We start from the raw sequence: 17,977 nt of genomic DNA on the forward strand, positions 1-17,977 counted from the left end.
GGGAAAGCTGTCCCGCTTGACCGCCCCCCCCCCCCCTGTCATCTGGACTGATGAGGGTGAAGAGCAGTGCCGCAGGCTTCCCTCAGCCCTCCGGCGGCTCTCAGACAATTTCAAATATGGCACGCCACCTTTATCCGTCCCTGTGACACAAATGCGTAGTGTGATTGCAACACATGGCATCTACTGAAAATAGCTCAGTAGTAAGGAACATCAGGATTGCGTCCATCTTTCAACCTTAAAACCAGAGGAACAGAATCCTTACTTAATAAAATAACTACTAAATTATATATAATAAAACTCATACTATGAAGAACCATATCCTATAGACAAGGAATCTTTAGTATTTTAATAAATGGCAGCATGAGCTACTGTACAGTAAAGCACAATAACAGGCAAATGTATGAATAAATTGCTTTCATTCATATTTTTACTTCTATTTAACATACATCTTCATGGGATTTTCCTCCCATGTGGGCAATGTGGACAATTTGTTGATGGTGGTCTCCTCAAGGGGCCATCCCCAGGCCTGGAAGAAAGGAGCCAGGTTCTTATCTACAGCTTGAGAGAACTTCTCTGCCCACAGATTCATTTTATCCTTATTGTTATTGCTGACATTTGACACTGTCTGGTAATCAGAGAAAACGCGTTTGAAGGAATCCCAGCCAAAGCCTTCTTGTAGCTAAAAAACAAATAAGATACAAAATAATACTGGATTTACTAAAATGTTACAATTACAAGTGATACAGGCACACATCTATGATGTGTGGGAGGTACCCATACGTAAGTCCCAGATACGCTCCATAATCCTTCCATTACACACCCTACTTCTACTGTTCCCCAACATACTTATCCCATAATAACTATCCCCCCCCCCTTCCTCACATCCCACAACCATGTGGGGGACTCCTTTATCCTTGTGAAGCTTGCATGAATGATGGTCCCACACCGACTTCTCACTTACCAGCACGTCGGTGGACCAGGGGCAGGATGAGGTTAGATGCAGCTAGTTGCTCTGTCTGAACTCCGAAGTTCTTGCAGCCTGCCCTCTCAGCACAGCCCCCCCCCCCCTCCCGTCTACACAATATCCCCTCGTCTGCGCTTCCCCACCACGGGCCCCCATACTCATCATGCCCCTGACTTTAAATTAAAAAAAAATGGTGCAGACGGCAGTGGGTCGGGCCCCATGAACTGGCTTGGGCCCTGGTGCACTGCACCATCTGCACCGCCAGTAGTTTTGCCCCTGGTCCAACACTATCCTGCTATTTCAGTAACTTTTTGGAGGGACCAGGATGGTTTCACTACTTTTTCATGCATTTCTCCCAGGTTACATCTAGTAGAAAAGTCACACAACCTCTCCGTAACTACGACAATAGGATATTTCTAACTAGTAGGATTAGTCATACCTGATCGCTGGGATCACTGCGATCAGATAATCAGCACCCAGCAACAGTAAAATCCCACCCTGTGCAAGCCTGTAAATCGATGTCCCCGGCTTGTGCATGGCTTGCAAATAAAATATTACGGCAATCGGAGATAAACAGTTCATCCATACACAAGACTGGAACCATCGATTGATTTCTCCACTGCATGGGAACACAAAAATATGCAACCCCCCCCCCCCCCCCGACATTTGCACGCACCCAAAAAATTCAGTTGTTGTGCTGCAGGAGGTGTGGCATTGCTGCAATGACTGTGGCTTTTCAGTAAAAGACCTTAAACTGACACAATAGTTGCTTTTACACCTGATAGTGACCTACCCTGTAATGCCCCTTGCATCATATTATGCCTCCTAGTAATGCCCCTGTCACTATACACTATACACAGGGCCATCTTAACAGCTGTGTGGGCCCCTGGGCAAAGCAATGCACTGGGGCCCTTACCCATTCACCCCTCCTAGGGGTGGGGGGTGCTATCAGCAGCAGCTTTGATGTCCCATGGGTGGCAGGGGGTGCTCTATCTTCCATTCAACATGTAGGACCTGGAGCAGTAACTTCTGCTAATTACTCCTTTACTGCACAGGTGGTGGGAGGGTGAACACTAACGTGTGGAAGGGGGCACTGAGCTGAATGATGAGTCCCCCTGTAAATGACTTCCAGTGAGGTAGGGGGTGTTTTATACGCAGTGGAGGGTTGGATAATGGAGTGGGCTTAATATTCGTCTTTTTCCGGTGGAAGGGCAGCTTGTTTAACTGCAGATAAAAACCTAGAGTCCCAACTTTCAGGAGGTGCTGGGAACTTGGGGATCAGAGATCAGGAGCCAGAGCAATCCATTGACAAAAATATAAAACTGTACACCAGACGTTTGGAGCAGGAGCAGGGACTGGCTGCTGGAAGGCTGATATCTCTGGTTCTGGGCATGATAGAGACAAGCTGCTAGTATAGACAGAAAGGGGAGAGTCCCAGCTTTTGGAATATACTCAGAAAAACTTTAAGTCAGAGAGAACCTGAGAAATATGACTTGGAATTGCAATTAACAGGAACGGATGTGGACTGCTGCTTTGAAGTTGGATATCTCCAGTTCCCCAGGGCCGATTTTCTAAATTCTGGGATCTCTGGAAAAAGGGTATCCTCAGCTATAAGCAAAGGGTTCTTATACACCTGGGGCCCCTGGGCTAGTGCCAATTAAGCCCATACGAAAAGACAGCCCTGACTATACATAATTGTGTGTATCATGACCCACACAATTATGTCCCTGACACCCTATTATACCACACATAGTAATGCCTGTACGAACTGCCTGTTACCTGCAGCTCTGAGTCCAAACCACCAATCCCAAATGGCTCAGAGGCAACAGCACATCGGAGAACCATTGTTTGTGTCTGCTTTCTTTAGCTTCTACTATGTTACTCTGTCAAAATGGCCATTGCCTCCTCTAGCATTTTTTCACAAGTGTCTCTTCTGAGTTGGCTGCCATTTTTGAAAAAATATTTTTCATGAAATACTATTTGCAGCAGAGATTGGCCATGGCCAAAGGTGGCCCATGTGATTGTTTGGCTCGCCCATCACTAGAAACCAGGTGCATAATGTGCCTGTACTACAGAATAGCAGCACAGTCCAGCAGTATGCATCTACTCACTGGAAATGTGTATGAAGGTAGAGCCGACCATGGATAGCACCATTATTCACCAATAGTTAGAAACTTGCTCAGGGTCTTGGACCTTTCATAGTTATGTGTATGTACACAAATTTGCTAATGCAGAGATGAAAGTGCAATTGTTTGTGAAGTATGTTGCTTGGATTCTCATGATTACAAACATGTGCCCACTCAAGTGAGGGTGATAAATACAGTGCATTTCAGTCGCACCTACACTTACGACACTTGTAGCAGGGCAAAGGTCAGGGAGTGCTATTGGCACAAATAAGGGCACTGCAGACCTAATCTACTCAACCTCATTCTAAATGAAAAGTAACAATGATAACAAATCATTGGTCATGAATAGGACAGTGAGATCTTGGATTGGTATTATTCTGTGGCTTATTCTCTGTCATACCTGAAGATAAGTCTCAAGTGCAGTCCACACATTCCATTCTTCCAATTTAGCTCCATTCTTAAAATAATCCCTTATACGAGCAGCTCTCTCTCTGGGTGTTAAGTCCGAGTGAGCGCGATCCCTTGGGATCCCAAGCACTGTTTCATGTACGTATACAGACCATAGGTTGCACGTGGCTTCTGTGGTGTTAGGAGGGAATTCCCAAACATACTGTTGTTGATTGTGTCCTAGTTCATGTACAGGCCCCCAAATTCCAGCTATCTTAGCATTCTGAAGATTTGTTATCTTATTGGCTGACTCCAGGTGACACATGACTGGATATCCAGCATGCATCCAACCTGTAAAAAAAGCCATCATTTAAACAATTATATGACTGATAAGAGAAACAAGGAGTGCTGTGCTTTTAAATGTAGCATAATTATAGAGCAAGCACATTAAGCCATGTAATTTGCTATGAATGCCACATTATCTGATATTAATGTTTCTGCAAATAAATGTCTGCCTTTTACCTGCTGATATCTGCACATCTGTCACAATTCTTTCAGGGCGCAAAAATTTCTTAGGAATCATTGCAAGTTCAGTTATTGCCATCATAATCTTATCCCACTGAGACAAAAGCTCCTCTGGATCTTCTAATGAGCGGATAACATCAGAGGGGACAGTAAGGATAATGTTTTCTGTTATGAGCTCAGCCCAAGGTGCTGGATAATTACGAATTGTGTTCACCCAGGATGAAAGGTTGGTCTCTCCTGTTAAAAAAAACAGATCAAATGTATTTTACAATGAAGGTTTGCCATCAGGGAAAACTATAATTGGTTGTTGAGATAGGAAAATGGTGTCTGTAATACAAAGCAGAGGCCATTCTGGTGCCTGGTATACAAAGGAGAGGCCATTCTGATGTCTGGTATACAAAGAAGAAGCACTGGTCCCGGCCGTTGCTAAGCAGCCGGGATGACATGTCACTGCCGGTTCCTAACTTCCGGTCCAGGACGGCGTCACGGCAACAGTTGCTAGACTCTCAGAGTGTCTCTCCCTGCCAGCAGCACCTCTTTCCCAGTGGTTGCCTAGGCAACGGGGAAGCCAGGCAGCAGCAGGGAGGTAATTAGCCAATACACCTGTGGCAGCATGCGGCTGCTCTCTGTTACTAATCAGGGCGGACACAAAGGAAGCAGCCTTTATAAGTAGAGATGTGCGGCGACTACTTTTTCGGGTTTTGGTTTTGGATCTGGATCTCCCTTCGTGTTTTGGATCTGGATTGGTTTTGGCAAAACCACCCTTGTCGGTTTTGGTTTTGGTTTTGGATCTGGATTTTTATGAAAAAATGCTAAAAATTGCTAAAATAACAGAATTTGGGCCTTTTTTTTGCCCCTAAAGTATTTTTAACCTCAATAACATTAGTTTCCACTCATTTCTAGTCAATTTTGATCACTTCACAGCTTACAAAATTTTTTTCATTTACTGTAGTTGTGCCAAAAGGGTATACCGAGGTAGCTGGATGACTAAGCTAAGCGACAGCAGTCGGCATCACATACATGTGGACCTTACACTTCCAACCTGGCAGAGCGGCACTGCAGGGGCAGACAGGGTGGCAGTTTAATAAACTATCCCAAAAAAAGAGAAATGCTCCAAAGAGCAAATACAAAGAGGTATCGGCCTTGTCATGACTGGTGGTAGAAGCTTCAGCACTTCTATCAGGTTGCTTATCTCCCACTATTTCTTCCTCCATCATCCTCCAAAAATGTGTTTTTATTTTATTTATTACTTTTATTTATTTTTCTTACTTTACACTGGACACAGCCTGTCACACTGGACACAGCCCCTTGGACACTGGACACTGCCCATGGACACTGCCCCTGGACACTGGACACAGCCCGTCACCCTGGACACAGCCCCTGGACAATGGACACAGCCTCTAGATACAGATCTTGTACACTGGACACAGCCCGTCACCCTGGACACAGCCCCTGGACAATGGACACAGCCTCTGGACACAGCTCTTGTACACTGGACACAGCCGTCACACTGGACACAGCTCCTGGACAATGGACACAGCCGTCACACTGGACACAGCCTCTGGACACAGCTCCTGTACACTGGACATAGCCTTCACACTGGACACTGCCCCTGGACACTGGACACAGCCCGTCACCCTGGACACAGCCCCTGGACAATGGACACAGCCCGTTACCCTGGGCACAGCCCCTGGACAAAGGACACAGCCCGTTACCCTGGACACAGCCCCTGGACAAGGACACAGCCTCTGGACATCGCCCCGGGACACAGCTCCTGTACACTGGACACAGCCGTCACACTGGACACTGCCCCTGGACACAGCCCCTGGACACTGGACACAGCTCCTGTACACAGCTCCTGTATACTGGACACAACCCCTGTACACTGGACACAACCCCTGTACACTGGACACTGGATATATGTAGTCACACTGGACAATGGATATATGTCACACTGGATATATGTCGTCACACTGGACACAGGATATATGTCGTCACACTGGACAATGGATATATGTCACGCTGGACACAGGATATATGCCGGCACACATTACATGTCACACTGGACACAGGATATATGTTGTGACTTGTGACACTGGACACAGGATATATTGTCGTCACACTGGCCACTGGATATATGTCGTCACACTGGACACAGGATATATGTCGTCACACTGGACACAGGATATATGTCGTCACACTGGACACTGGATATATGTCGTCACAGTGGACACAGGATATATGTCGTCACACTGGACACAGGATATATGTCGTCACACTGGACACTGGATATATGTCATCACACTGGACAATGGATATATGTCGTCACACTGGACACTGGATATATGTCGTCACACTGGACACAGGATATATGTCGTCACACTGGACACTGGATATATGTCGTCACAGTGGACACAGGATATATGTCGTCACACTGGACACAGGATATATGTCGTCACACTGGACACTGGATATATGTCATCACACTGGACAATGGATATATGTCGTCACACTGGACACTGGATATATGTCGTCACACTGGACAATGGATATATGTCACGCTGGACACAGGATATATGCTGGCACACATTACATATCACACTGGACACAGGATATATGTTGTGACTTGTGACACTGGACACAGGATATATTGTCGTCACACTGGACACAGGATATATGTCGTCACACTGGACACAGGATATATGTCGTCACACTGGACACTGGATATATGTCGTCACACTGGACACTGGATATATGTCGTCACACTGGACAATGGATATATGTCACGCTGGACACAGGATATATGCCGGCACACATTACATGTCACACTGGACACAGGATATATGTTGTGACTTTTGACACTGGACACAGGATATATTGTCGTCACACTGGACACTGGATATATGTCGTCACACTGGACACAGGATATATGTCATCACACTGGACACAGGATATGTCGTCACACAGGATATATGTCGTGAGTGACTCGTGACACTGGACAATGGATAAGATATAGGCTGTCACACTGGACACAGCCCCTTGTATTACTGCAGCCCCTGTACACAGTGTACTACTCAGCAGCACTGCAGCCCCTGCGTGTGAGCACTGCAGCACTGAGTTAGTTAAATCACAAAAAACACAGGGTTCAGGGCTAAATAAATCACAACACAGGGCTTAGGGCTAAATAAATCACCCACAGGGCACGGGCCACAGGACAGCCCCTGGACAGTGGACACTGCAGCCCCTGCGTGTGAGCACTGCAGCACCTAGTTAGTTAAATCACACTACAGGGCTCAGGCCTATAAACAGTCACTGACTCTCAATACAAGTCTACAACACAGGGCAGTGAGGGCACAGGGCAGGTCACGGAGCACAGCACAGGGCAGTGAGGGCACAGGGCAGGTCACGGAGCACAGCACGGAGCACATGGCACGGAGCACAGCACAGGGCAGTGAGGGCACAGGGCAGGTCACGGAGCACAGCACGGAGCACATGGCACAGGGCACAGAGCACAGCACAGGGCACATGGAGCTTCCCAACCACCCTCTTCCCTCACCAAGATTGGAGTGAAGATGGCGGGGCGCGCGTGCGTCTTTTATAAGATCCCGCTCCCGCGAGAATCCGACAGCGCGATGATGACGTTCGGCCTTGTTATTGGTCCGGAATTCAGGCGGGAACTCCCGGGCCGACTCGGATCTGACCCAGATCCCCGATATTCGGATCTGACGGATCTCGGGGATCCGGACCCGCTCATCTCTATTTATAAGGGATTCATTTGGGCTGCTCCAATGCCAGTTATAGAAGTGTTTGGAGACTGCTCTGATCTTGTTGGTATATCTGGTCCTGCTGGTTAAACTCTTGATACCTGAATCCTGGGAAGCTACCTCTGGCTACCTCCAGGCTGCTCATTCCCTTCTCCCCTGCAAGCAAATACCATCTAGCTTTTATTATACTGTTTATTGGCAGGGAGTTTAGCAGACATTCATAGTTAGCTGTGTGAGGTCAGCTTCTCAGTTTGGGCCTGTGCTTAGGCCGTGGCTTTAGGCCACACAGTTCAGTGTATGTATATACCTTAGTGATTACTGTTTGTACGTGTCTCTATAGTCTGCGTTTGCATTTATTCTTATCAGTCATTGCACCTTCCTTGTCTAAGTTTTGCTCACTTTGTCATTGTGTAGTGCTCTGTCTCAGTTAGCCTGAGTTAATGTATCCCAGTCCTTGTTTCTTGTACCCCTTCTTGTCTCTAAGTCCAGTAGTTTAGTTTTAAGTTAGTTTCTGTAGGCAGTGTACTTCCATGCTTGCTGCTCCCTACCGGTAGCTGCCCGGGGCCCTTGGGGTTAAGTCTACCCTGCCACTTGCCGACGTAAGACCAGGCATCATACAAGCACCGGTAGACGTATACAGTCTTATGGGAAAAGGGCTGTTCTTGGCAAGAAGGCTATCTTGTGTGCTCTGTGGACTTAGACCTGGGTGTCCTGGGTGGCTACCCAGAAGACGTCCAGAGGCCCCTCGGCTGAAGACCTGCAGTCCAGTATCCATATTGGTCCTGCCCTTTCATCTGTTCCTTCCCACTCCAGGCATTCCCCAGGAAAACTCTGCTAGGGTTCACCAACACTGCCTGGTGAGTGTAACAAGCAGAGGCCATTGTGGTGTCTGGCATATAAAGCAGAGGCCACTGGTGCCTGGTATACAAAGCAGAGGCCATTCTGGTAGGGCTGCTTTAACAGTGCTAACCCACAGTTTACTGCATTTAAGACAATTTGTTATATTTTTAAATATATTAAGATACATTATCCAAAAATTGGATTTTTTCATGATATCTACATTGTTTAAATGTTGCTATTGTACATACAGAATGTTGACATGTGAAATTCAGACATTAACCCCTTCCCGACATTTGACGTACATTTACGTCATGGTCGGGAAGCACTTCCCGACACATGGCGTAAATGTACGTCATGGATTTAAACTGTCACCGCGTCTATAGACGCGGTGACAGTTTCAACATGTCTGCTGTCCCTGACAGCAGACATGTCCGTGCATGCCCAGGGGGGGCTGCGATGCCGCCCCCCCGTCGGCGATCGCTGTGATTGGCTGTTCAGTGTGAACAGCCAATTACAGCTTTTTTCTGTGTCACCGGCGAATAACGTTCGCCGGTGACACGGGATCAGAGGTGATTGGTGCTGTAAAGTACAGCACCAATCACCGCGGGGTGTAAGGGTGACACTGGTGTCACCCCACCTCACCCCGCCCGCCCCCAAAGGCCGTGATTGGTCCGTCGGACCGACGGACCAATCACAGCCAAGGAGGGGGATTTAAACTAACGGTGACTGCACTGCAGACGCCATTCCGGTCTGGAATAGCGTGCAGTGCGGTCACCGTACCCCCCTGCCGCCATACTGACCAGAACCTTGCTCCATACTTGCTCCATACTTACCTGATCGCTGCTTCATCACTGCTTCCTGGATCCTGTTGCTACTTGTGCCTTCCTGTGAAATTGTGCTGCTGCAGTGTACTAGCTAGATAGAGGCCCTTATTCTGATTGACGCGTACTTTACCGCATACTTTCGGATCGCGTCTTTACGGCGTCTGCGCATGCGTGGAGAACGCAACGCGCATGTGCCACGCATTGACTCCGTACCTGTTCGGGCAAATCCCGTACAAAACTGTGCACCGCAATCAGTCGGGAAATATGGGCGTATTATGGGCGTCATGCGGAATGACACATGGGCGTAGTTTCAAAGTGGGCAAAACGGGGCGGAAACATGGGCGGACACGGGGGAGTACAGTTATGTTGGGGGGCGTACATTCGGATAGCACTCCGAATGCACGCGACCAAAAAGGGCAGAAATGTGCGGTGTCCACAAGTGTACTATTGCTTTGCGGACACCACTCGTTCATGCGGTAGGCGAACGTACGCCTAATGACTACAAGCATTAACACCTGAACCCAATAGAATCGACTCCTTTACTCATTACTCACTAATAGGACGCTTGTCAGTGCTTTAATTGAAACCATTGCTGCTTCAATTGCTGTAAGGGTTAATGTGTGCAATGCATGTGTTAGGCATGCTTGTAAGGATATATTGGCATCTAATTGATTCCAATTCCAAATAAGAAGTTTTTTATGAGGATAGGTAATTGAATAAGTGGGGCATGTGATGTATTGCAGAAGATACATAATAGTGGGTTGTTTGGCGTAAATACTCCGCTTACCTGCGGTAGCACCGCTTGGCTCCCGTTCGGATGCGGTATTCCCGAGCATACTCTGTAATACTCTGTAATACCGTGCATAATCGGAGTGTTTCTCCCGCACACGCATGGTTTGTATGTCGTCCGTAAACACGCCCTGTTCTTAAAGAGTGAGTCCGTCCGAATGCGGAGGACACGTGGGCGTTTCTACGGACGATGGCCGCACGCGGCAAAACACCGTGGCGTACGGACCGCTCCGTAAGAATGCGGGAATATCCGCACCGATCAGAATAAGGGCCGATAGAGAGAGAGATAGAGAGAGATAGAGAGAGATAGAGAGAGATAGAGAGAGATAGAGAGAGATAGAGAGAGAGATAGTGTCAGAGAGTGCTATATTTTGTGCTGCTGCAGTGTGATATAGTTATAGATAGAGAGAGAGAGATAGAGAGAGAGAGATAGATAGAGAGGCCTAGTGACAGAGTGCTATATTTTGTGCTGCTGCAGTGTGATAGTTATAGAGAGATAGAGAGAGAGAGATAGAGAGAGAGATAGTGTCAGAGAGTGCTATATTTTGTGCTGCTGCAGTGTGATATAGTTATAGATAGAGAGAGAGAGATAGAGAGAGAGAGATAGATAGAGAGGCCTAGTGACAGAGTGCTATATTTTGTGCTGCTGCAGTGTGATAGTTATAGAGAGATAGAGAGAGATAGAGAGAGAGAGATAGAGAGAGATAGTGACAGATTGTGCTATATATTTTTTATATAACTGACTGCTGCCCCCTCCTTTTGTGGTGATCAGTATAAATTAACTGATCAGCAACTTTTTGGGGGCGCAGGTTTTTTTTTATATATAGATATACCTGTCAGTGCTGCTGCTGCAGTGTCATAGAGTGATAGATAGTGAGAGATAGAGAGATAGAGAGAGATAGTGACAGAGAGTGATAGAGAGTGCTAAATTTTGTGTCTGCTGCCCCCGCCTTTTGTGCTGATCACTATATCTGAGGTGATCAGCAACTTTTTTGGGGGTACAGAGGTTTTTTTTTTTTTATATATATACCTGTCAGTTGCACCAAAGGTTGTGCACCTGCTGCACCTCACTGGTAATCAGTGTCGCATCACTGATCACCTTTTTTTTTTGTGTGTGTGCTGTGGGGTATTTTTTTAATTTTTTTTTTACACACACTGTGATTTTGTGGGTGTCCTGTGGCCGCTGTGCGCTGATCAGTGACGTACATCACTGATCATCTTTTTCGGCACAGGGTTGATCGATTTTTTTTTTTTTTTGATCAAATTCCTGTTGCCTTTGAGCGCTGTTCAGTGACAGACGTTACTGACCAACATCTGTGCTCAATTTTTGGCGCAGGACCTTTTTTTTTTTTTTAACCCCTTAAATTTTTTATTTTTAACCCCTTCATTTTTTTTTTTTATTGGTATAAAGTATTTTTTTTTTTCTGCACCACATACACACTACACACTACATACCCCCCGGATTGAAATAAAGTTTGTACCCCCCCCTACACTATACACGTGTTGAAACATTTCACTACCAGTAACACAAAAATAAAAATGGCATCCCAAATGTCCTCCCAAATGTCCTCCCAAATGTCCTCCCAGTCATCCAGGAGAATGTATTCAGTGGAGGAGGCATATGCCATGCTTGCTTCTGACTCTGACACAGCCAGTGATGCAAGCGGGGAATTTGAAGGATTCGCCTTAAGCTCCTCTTCCTCCTCTGGTGATGAGGGACCCCCTCAAAGACGCCCCCGTAGAGCAGCTGAGACCCCCCCCCCAATAATTGATCTCGTATGGACCCCACCACCAGACAATTTTGAGCCCCAGGTTCCTGAGTTTTTGGCCATGCCAGGAATCCAATTTGATTCCACAGGTCTCAGAGAAATTGACTTTTTCAAATTATTTTTCTCTGATGATTTTATAAATTTAATGGTGGACCAAACTAATTTATATGCCCAGCAGTTTATTGCTCAAAACCCCACGTCATCATTTGCTAGGTGGACCCCTGTAGATGCAGTAGAGATGATGACGTTTTGGGGTCTGGTGTTTCATATGGGCATAGTAAAAAAGCCAGAAATTAGGCAATATTGGAGTACAGATGTTCTGTACAGTACTCCATTTTACCGTATGGCCATGACCCGGACTCGATTTGAGACAATTCTTAAATTTATACATTACACCGATAATGCACAGTGCCCACCCAGAGATGATCCCACCTTTGACCGGCTATTCAAAGTCAGGCCGGTCATTGATCATTTCAGTGCCAAATTTGAAGAGGTGTACATCCCTGAAAAATTTATTTGTATCGACGAGTCCCTTATACATTTTAAAGGAAGGGTTAAATTCCGCCAGTACCTTCCCAGTAAGAGGGCAAGGTATGGCATAAAAATGTATAAACTGTGTGAAAGCACCTCAGGGTACACCCACAGGTTTAGGGTTTATGAAGGGAAGGATTCAAGAATTGAACCGCCAGAATGCCCCCCCTCCCTCGTAGGTGTTAGTGGGAAAATTGTCTGGGATTTAGTGCACCCCTTCCTGGATAAAGGTTATCACCTCTATGTGGATAACTTTTACACCAGCATCCCCCTGTTTAAGGCCCTTGGTTCAAGAGGTACAGCAGCTTGCGGTACTGTGCGCAAGAACCAAAGAGGCCTCCCAAAAACGCACATTGCCCAAGTAATGAGAAGGGGTGAAAGCAGGGGAATATGCAACGAAAATATGTTGTTGGTCAAATATAAGGACAAGAGGGATGTCCTTATACTGACAACAATTCACGGAGACAGTACCACCTCCGTCCCTGTACGAGGTACCAGTACCCACACCTCAAAACCTAATTGTATCCTGGATTACAATAGGTACATGGGCGGAGTGGATCTTTCAGATCAGGTACTGAAGCCGTACAGTGCCCTGCGGAAAACAAAAATCTGGTACAAGAAGGTGGCCGTGTATATCATCCAGATGGCACTGTATAACGCTTACGTGCTATTCCGTTCTACCGGCCAGAGGGGGACATTTATGCACTTTCAAGAGGAAGTCATAAAGGGCCTAATATTTGGGAACCAGCAGGCAGAGGGCCCCAGTACTTCTAGTACTGGCCCCCGTATTGTACCAGGGCAGCATTTTCCTGATGAAATCCCCTCCACTGGAAAAAAGGGCAGGACACAAAAAAGGTGCAAAGTTTGCTATAAAAAGGGAATAAGAAAGCAAACTATTTTCCAGTGTGACACTTGCCCCGACAAACCCGGCCTATGTATAAAGGAGTGTTTTAAAATATACCACACATCTATGGAATATTAGGTTCATAATTTCACCGTGCTTCGGGGGTCTTGCTAATGCCACATAGCACCCACCATTCATTCCACCAGAATCTGAGCCGCAAAATCCAAAAATCACTCCTTCCCTTCTGAGTCCTGCCATGCACCCAACTGGTATTTTTTGGTCACATGTGAGGCATTGCCGTACTCGGGAGAAATTGGGGCACAGATTTTGGGGTGCTTTGTCTCCTTCATTCCTTGTGAAAATGAAAAATTTTGAGCCAGAACTGCATTTTTGTGTAAAAAAATGTAATTTTTCATGTTCACTGCCCACTTGTATCAAAATTGGTGAAACCCCTGGGGGTTTGAAATGTACACTATACCCCTAGATGAATTCCCTGAGGGGTGTAGTTTGCAAAATGGGGTCACTTGTGGGGGGGTTCCACTGTATTGGTGCTTGGGGGGTCTTGCTAATGCGACATAGCACCCACCAAAATTCCACCAGAATCTGAGCTGCAAAATCCAAAAATCACTCCTTCCCTTTTGAGTCCTGCCATGCACCCAACTGGTATTTTTTGGTCACATGTGAGGCATTGCCGTACTCGGGAGAAATTGGGGCACAGATTTTGGGGTGCTTTTTCTCCTTCATACCTTCTGAAAATGAAAAATTTTGAGCCAGAACTGCATTTTTGTGTAAAAAATTTAATTTTTCATGTTCACTGCCCACTTGTATCAAAATTGGTGAAACCCCTGGGGGTTTGAAATGTACACTATACCCCTAGATGAATTCCCTGAGGGGTGTAGTTTGCAAAATGGGGTCACTTGTGGGGGGGTTCCACTGTATTGGTGCTTGGGGGGTCTTGCTAATGCAACATAGCACCCACCAAAATTCCACCAGAATCTGAGCTGCAAAATCCAAAAATCACTCCTTCCCTTCTGAGTCCTGCCATGCACCCAACTGGTATTTTTTGGTCACATGTGAGGCATTGCCGTACTCGGGAGAAATTGGGGCACAGATTTTGGGGTGCTTTGTCTCCTTCATACCTTCTGAAAATGAAAAATTTTGAGCCAGAACTGCATTTTTGTGTAAAAAAATGTAATTTTTCATTTTCACTGCCCACTTGTATCAAAATTGGTGAAACCCCTGGGGGTTTGAAATGTACACTATACCCCTAGATGAATTCCCTGAGGGGTGTACTTTGCAAAATGGGGTGACTTGTGGGGGGGTTCCACTGTATTGGTGCAACATAGCACCCACCATTCATTCCACCAAAATCTGTGCTGCAAAATCCAAAAATCACTCCTTCCGTTCTGAGTCCTGCCATGCACCCAACTGGTATTTTTTGGTCACATGTGAGGCATTGCCGTACTCGGGAGAAATTGGGGCACAGATTTTGGGGTGCTTTTTCTCCTTCATACCTTCTGAAAATGAAAAATTTTGAGCCAGAACTGCATTTTTGTGTAAAAAAATGTAATTTTTCATTTTCACTGCCCACTTGTATCAAAATTGGTGAAACCCCTGGGGGTTTGAAATGTACACTATACCCCTAGATGAATTCCCTGAGGGGTGTAGTTTTCAAAATGGGGTGACTTGTGGGGGGGTTCCACTGTATTGGTGCTTGGGGGGTCTTGCTAATGCGACATAGCACCCACCAAAATTCCACCAGAATCTGAGCTGCAAAATCCAAAAATCACTCCTTCCGTTCTGAGTCCTGCCATGCACCCAACTGGTATTTTTTGGTCACATGTGAGGCATTGCCGTACTCGGGAGAAATTGGGGCACAGATTTTGGGGTGCTTTTTCTCCTTCATACCTTCTGAAAATGAAAAATTTCGAGCCAGAACTGCATTTTTGTGTAAAAAATGTAATTTTTCATTTTCACTGCCCACTTGTATCAAAATTGGTGAAACCCCTGGGGGTTTGAAATGTACACTATACCCCTAGATGAATTCCCTGAGGGGTGTAGTTTTCAAAATGGGGTGACTTGTGGGGGGGTTCCACTGTATTGGTGCTTGGGGGGTCTTGCTAATGCGACATAGCACCCACCAAAATTCCACCAGAATCTGAGCCGCAAAATCCAAAAATCACTCCTTCCGTTCTGAGTCCTGCCATGCACCCAACTGGTATTTTTTGGTCACACGTGAGGCATTTCCGTACTCGGGAGAAATTGGGGCACATATTTTGGGGTGCTTTTTCTCCTTCATATCTTCTGAAAATGAAAAATTTTGAGCCAGAACTGCATTTTTGTGTAAAAAAATTTAATTTTTCATTTTCACTGCCCACTTGTATCAAAATTGGTGAAACCCCTGGGGGTTTGAAATGTACACTATACCCCTAGATGAATTCCCTGAGGGGTGTACTTTGCAAAATGGGGTGACTTGTGGGGGGGTTCCACTGTATTGGTGCAACATAGCACCCACCATTCATTCCACCAGAATCTGTGCTGCAAAATCCAAAAATCACTCCTTCCCTTCTGAGTCCTGCCATGCACCCAACTGGTATTTTTTGGTCACATGTGAGGCATTGCCGTACTCGGGAGAAATTGGGGCACAGATTTTGGGGTGCTTTTTCTCCTTCATACCTTCTGAAAATGAAAAATTTTGAGCCAGAACTGCATTTTTGTGTAAAAAAATGTAATTTTTCATTTTCACTGCCCACTTGTATCAAAATTGGTGAAACCCCTGGGGGTTTGAAATGTACACTATACCCCTAGATGAATTCCCTGAGGGGTGTAGTTTGCAAAATGGGGTCACTTGTGGGGGGGTTCCACTGTATTGGTGCTTGGGGGGTCTTGCTAATGCGACATAGCACCCACCAAAATTCCACCAGAATCTGAGCTGCAAAATCCAAAAATCACTCCTTCCCTTCTGAGTCCTGCCATGCACCCAACTGGTATTTTTTGGTCACATGTGAGGCATTGCCGTACTCGGGAGAAATTGGGGCACAGATTTTGGGGTGCTTTGTCTCCTTCATACCTTCTGAAAATGACAAATTTGGAGCCAGAACTGCATTTTTGTGTAAAAAAAATAATTTTTCATTTTCACTGCCCAGTTGTACCACAATTGGTGAAACCCCTGGGGGTTTGAAATGTACACTATACCCCTAGATGAATTCCCTGAGGGGTGTAGTTTGCAAAATGGGGTCACTTGTGGGGGGGTTCCTAACTTTTAGCATCTTATGGTGCCTTGAAACCTACATGGTGCCTAAAAAATAATCTCATAAAAAGGAGGCTCCAAAATCAAGTAGGTGCTCCTTCTATAATGAAGCCTGTGGTTTGGTCACCGTGCACACTAGGGCCACATATAGGATATTTATGAAAACAAAAGAATTGGGGGAATCAATTTTTAGTCACATTTCTCTAGTAAAATGTACTGTGTTCCTTATAAAAATGTATTAAAATTGCAAATCTGCAAAAAAAAAGAAATTTTGAAATTTCACCTACACTTTGTTTTAATTCCTGTGAAACACCTAAAGGGTTAACAAACTTCCAAAATGCTGTTTTGAATACTGTGAGGGGTGCAGTTTTTGAAATGGCATCATTTATGGGGGTGTCTCACATACAAGTCCCTCAAAGTCACATCAGAACTGAACTGGTCCCTAAAAAAATCAGTGTTTGAAATTTTCTTGAAAATTTGAGAATTTGCTATTCATATTGTAAGCCTCCTAGTGTCCCAAAAAATTAAAAGGAAGTTGAAATAATGATGTCAACATAAAGTAGACATATGGTCTATGTTAGTTATTCACTATTTTGAGTGGTAAGATTATTTGTCTCACAAGCAGAAAATTTAACATTTTGCAAATCGCTAAATTTTCCATTTTTTCACGATATTTTGGTATTTTTCACAAAAAAACACAGACTGTATCGACCCAAATTTACCACTAATTTGAAGTACAATGTGTCACGAAAAAACAATCTCAAAACCACTGGGATAAGTAAAAGCAAAAAAAAGTTATCCCCACTTAAGTGAGACATGTCAGATTTGAAAAAAAGGGCTCTGTCAGGAACGCAAAAACTGGCTCTGTCAGGAAGGGGTTAAGGGGGAAATTTACTAAAGGAAATTTGTGAAAAAATAGGTGTATTTGTATCCAGAAATACACTTATTTTTGACATTTACTATCCCAGAAATACGGCAATTCGGAGTCGTATTGATGTGCTATCAATACCAATACGAATTGCCGTATTTTCAGGATAGTAAATGTCAAAAATAAGTGTATTTCTGGATACAAATACACCTATTTTTTACAAATTTCCTTTAGTAAATTTCCCCCGATGAATGGACCGGCAGTAGCAGCTTAGGCTATGGGGGAGGGTTAGTGCTTTAGTGTTAGGGGCTAGGGGAAGGGTTAGGCTATGGGTGGGGAGGTAAGGTTTATTAACTATGGGGAAGGTTAGGGGATAAGGTTAGTCATACTTCCACCAGATTCAATGCAAGAACCAAAGAAAGTCATCCTGACTTCACCCCCATATTCTTAAGACAGCGCTGGAGCTTCCGGGCCAGGTGTGTCACCGCTAAACCAC

At 45.4% G+C, this 17,977-nt stretch overlaps 1 protein-coding gene across 2 annotated transcripts in view; it reads right to left on the reverse strand.

The window, feature by feature from the left end:
* Nucleotides 1-325: 325 nt before the first annotated feature.
* TCAF2 (TRPM8 channel associated factor 2) overlaps nt 326-17,977 on the reverse strand; it is a 56,772-nt gene continuing 39,120 nt past the window's right edge. For both annotated transcript variants that reach the window (XM_083183180.1, XM_083183181.1), the window contains exons 6-8: nt 4,000-4,239; nt 3,491-3,828; nt 326-679 (exon numbers count right to left, since the gene is read on the reverse strand). In XM_083183180.1, coding sequence (XP_083039306.1) covers nt 434-679; nt 3,491-3,828; nt 4,000-4,239 — 824 coding nt within the window. In that variant the 3' untranslated portion in view covers nt 326-433. The remainder of the gene's footprint in view (nt 680-3,490; nt 3,829-3,999; nt 4,240-17,977) is intronic.

Source organism: Crinia signifera, chromosome 4 (assembly GCF_055691185.1).
Source record: "Crinia signifera chromosome 4, ASM5569118v1, whole genome shotgun sequence".
Taxonomy (NCBI): domain Eukaryota; kingdom Metazoa; phylum Chordata; class Amphibia; order Anura; family Myobatrachidae; genus Crinia; species Crinia signifera.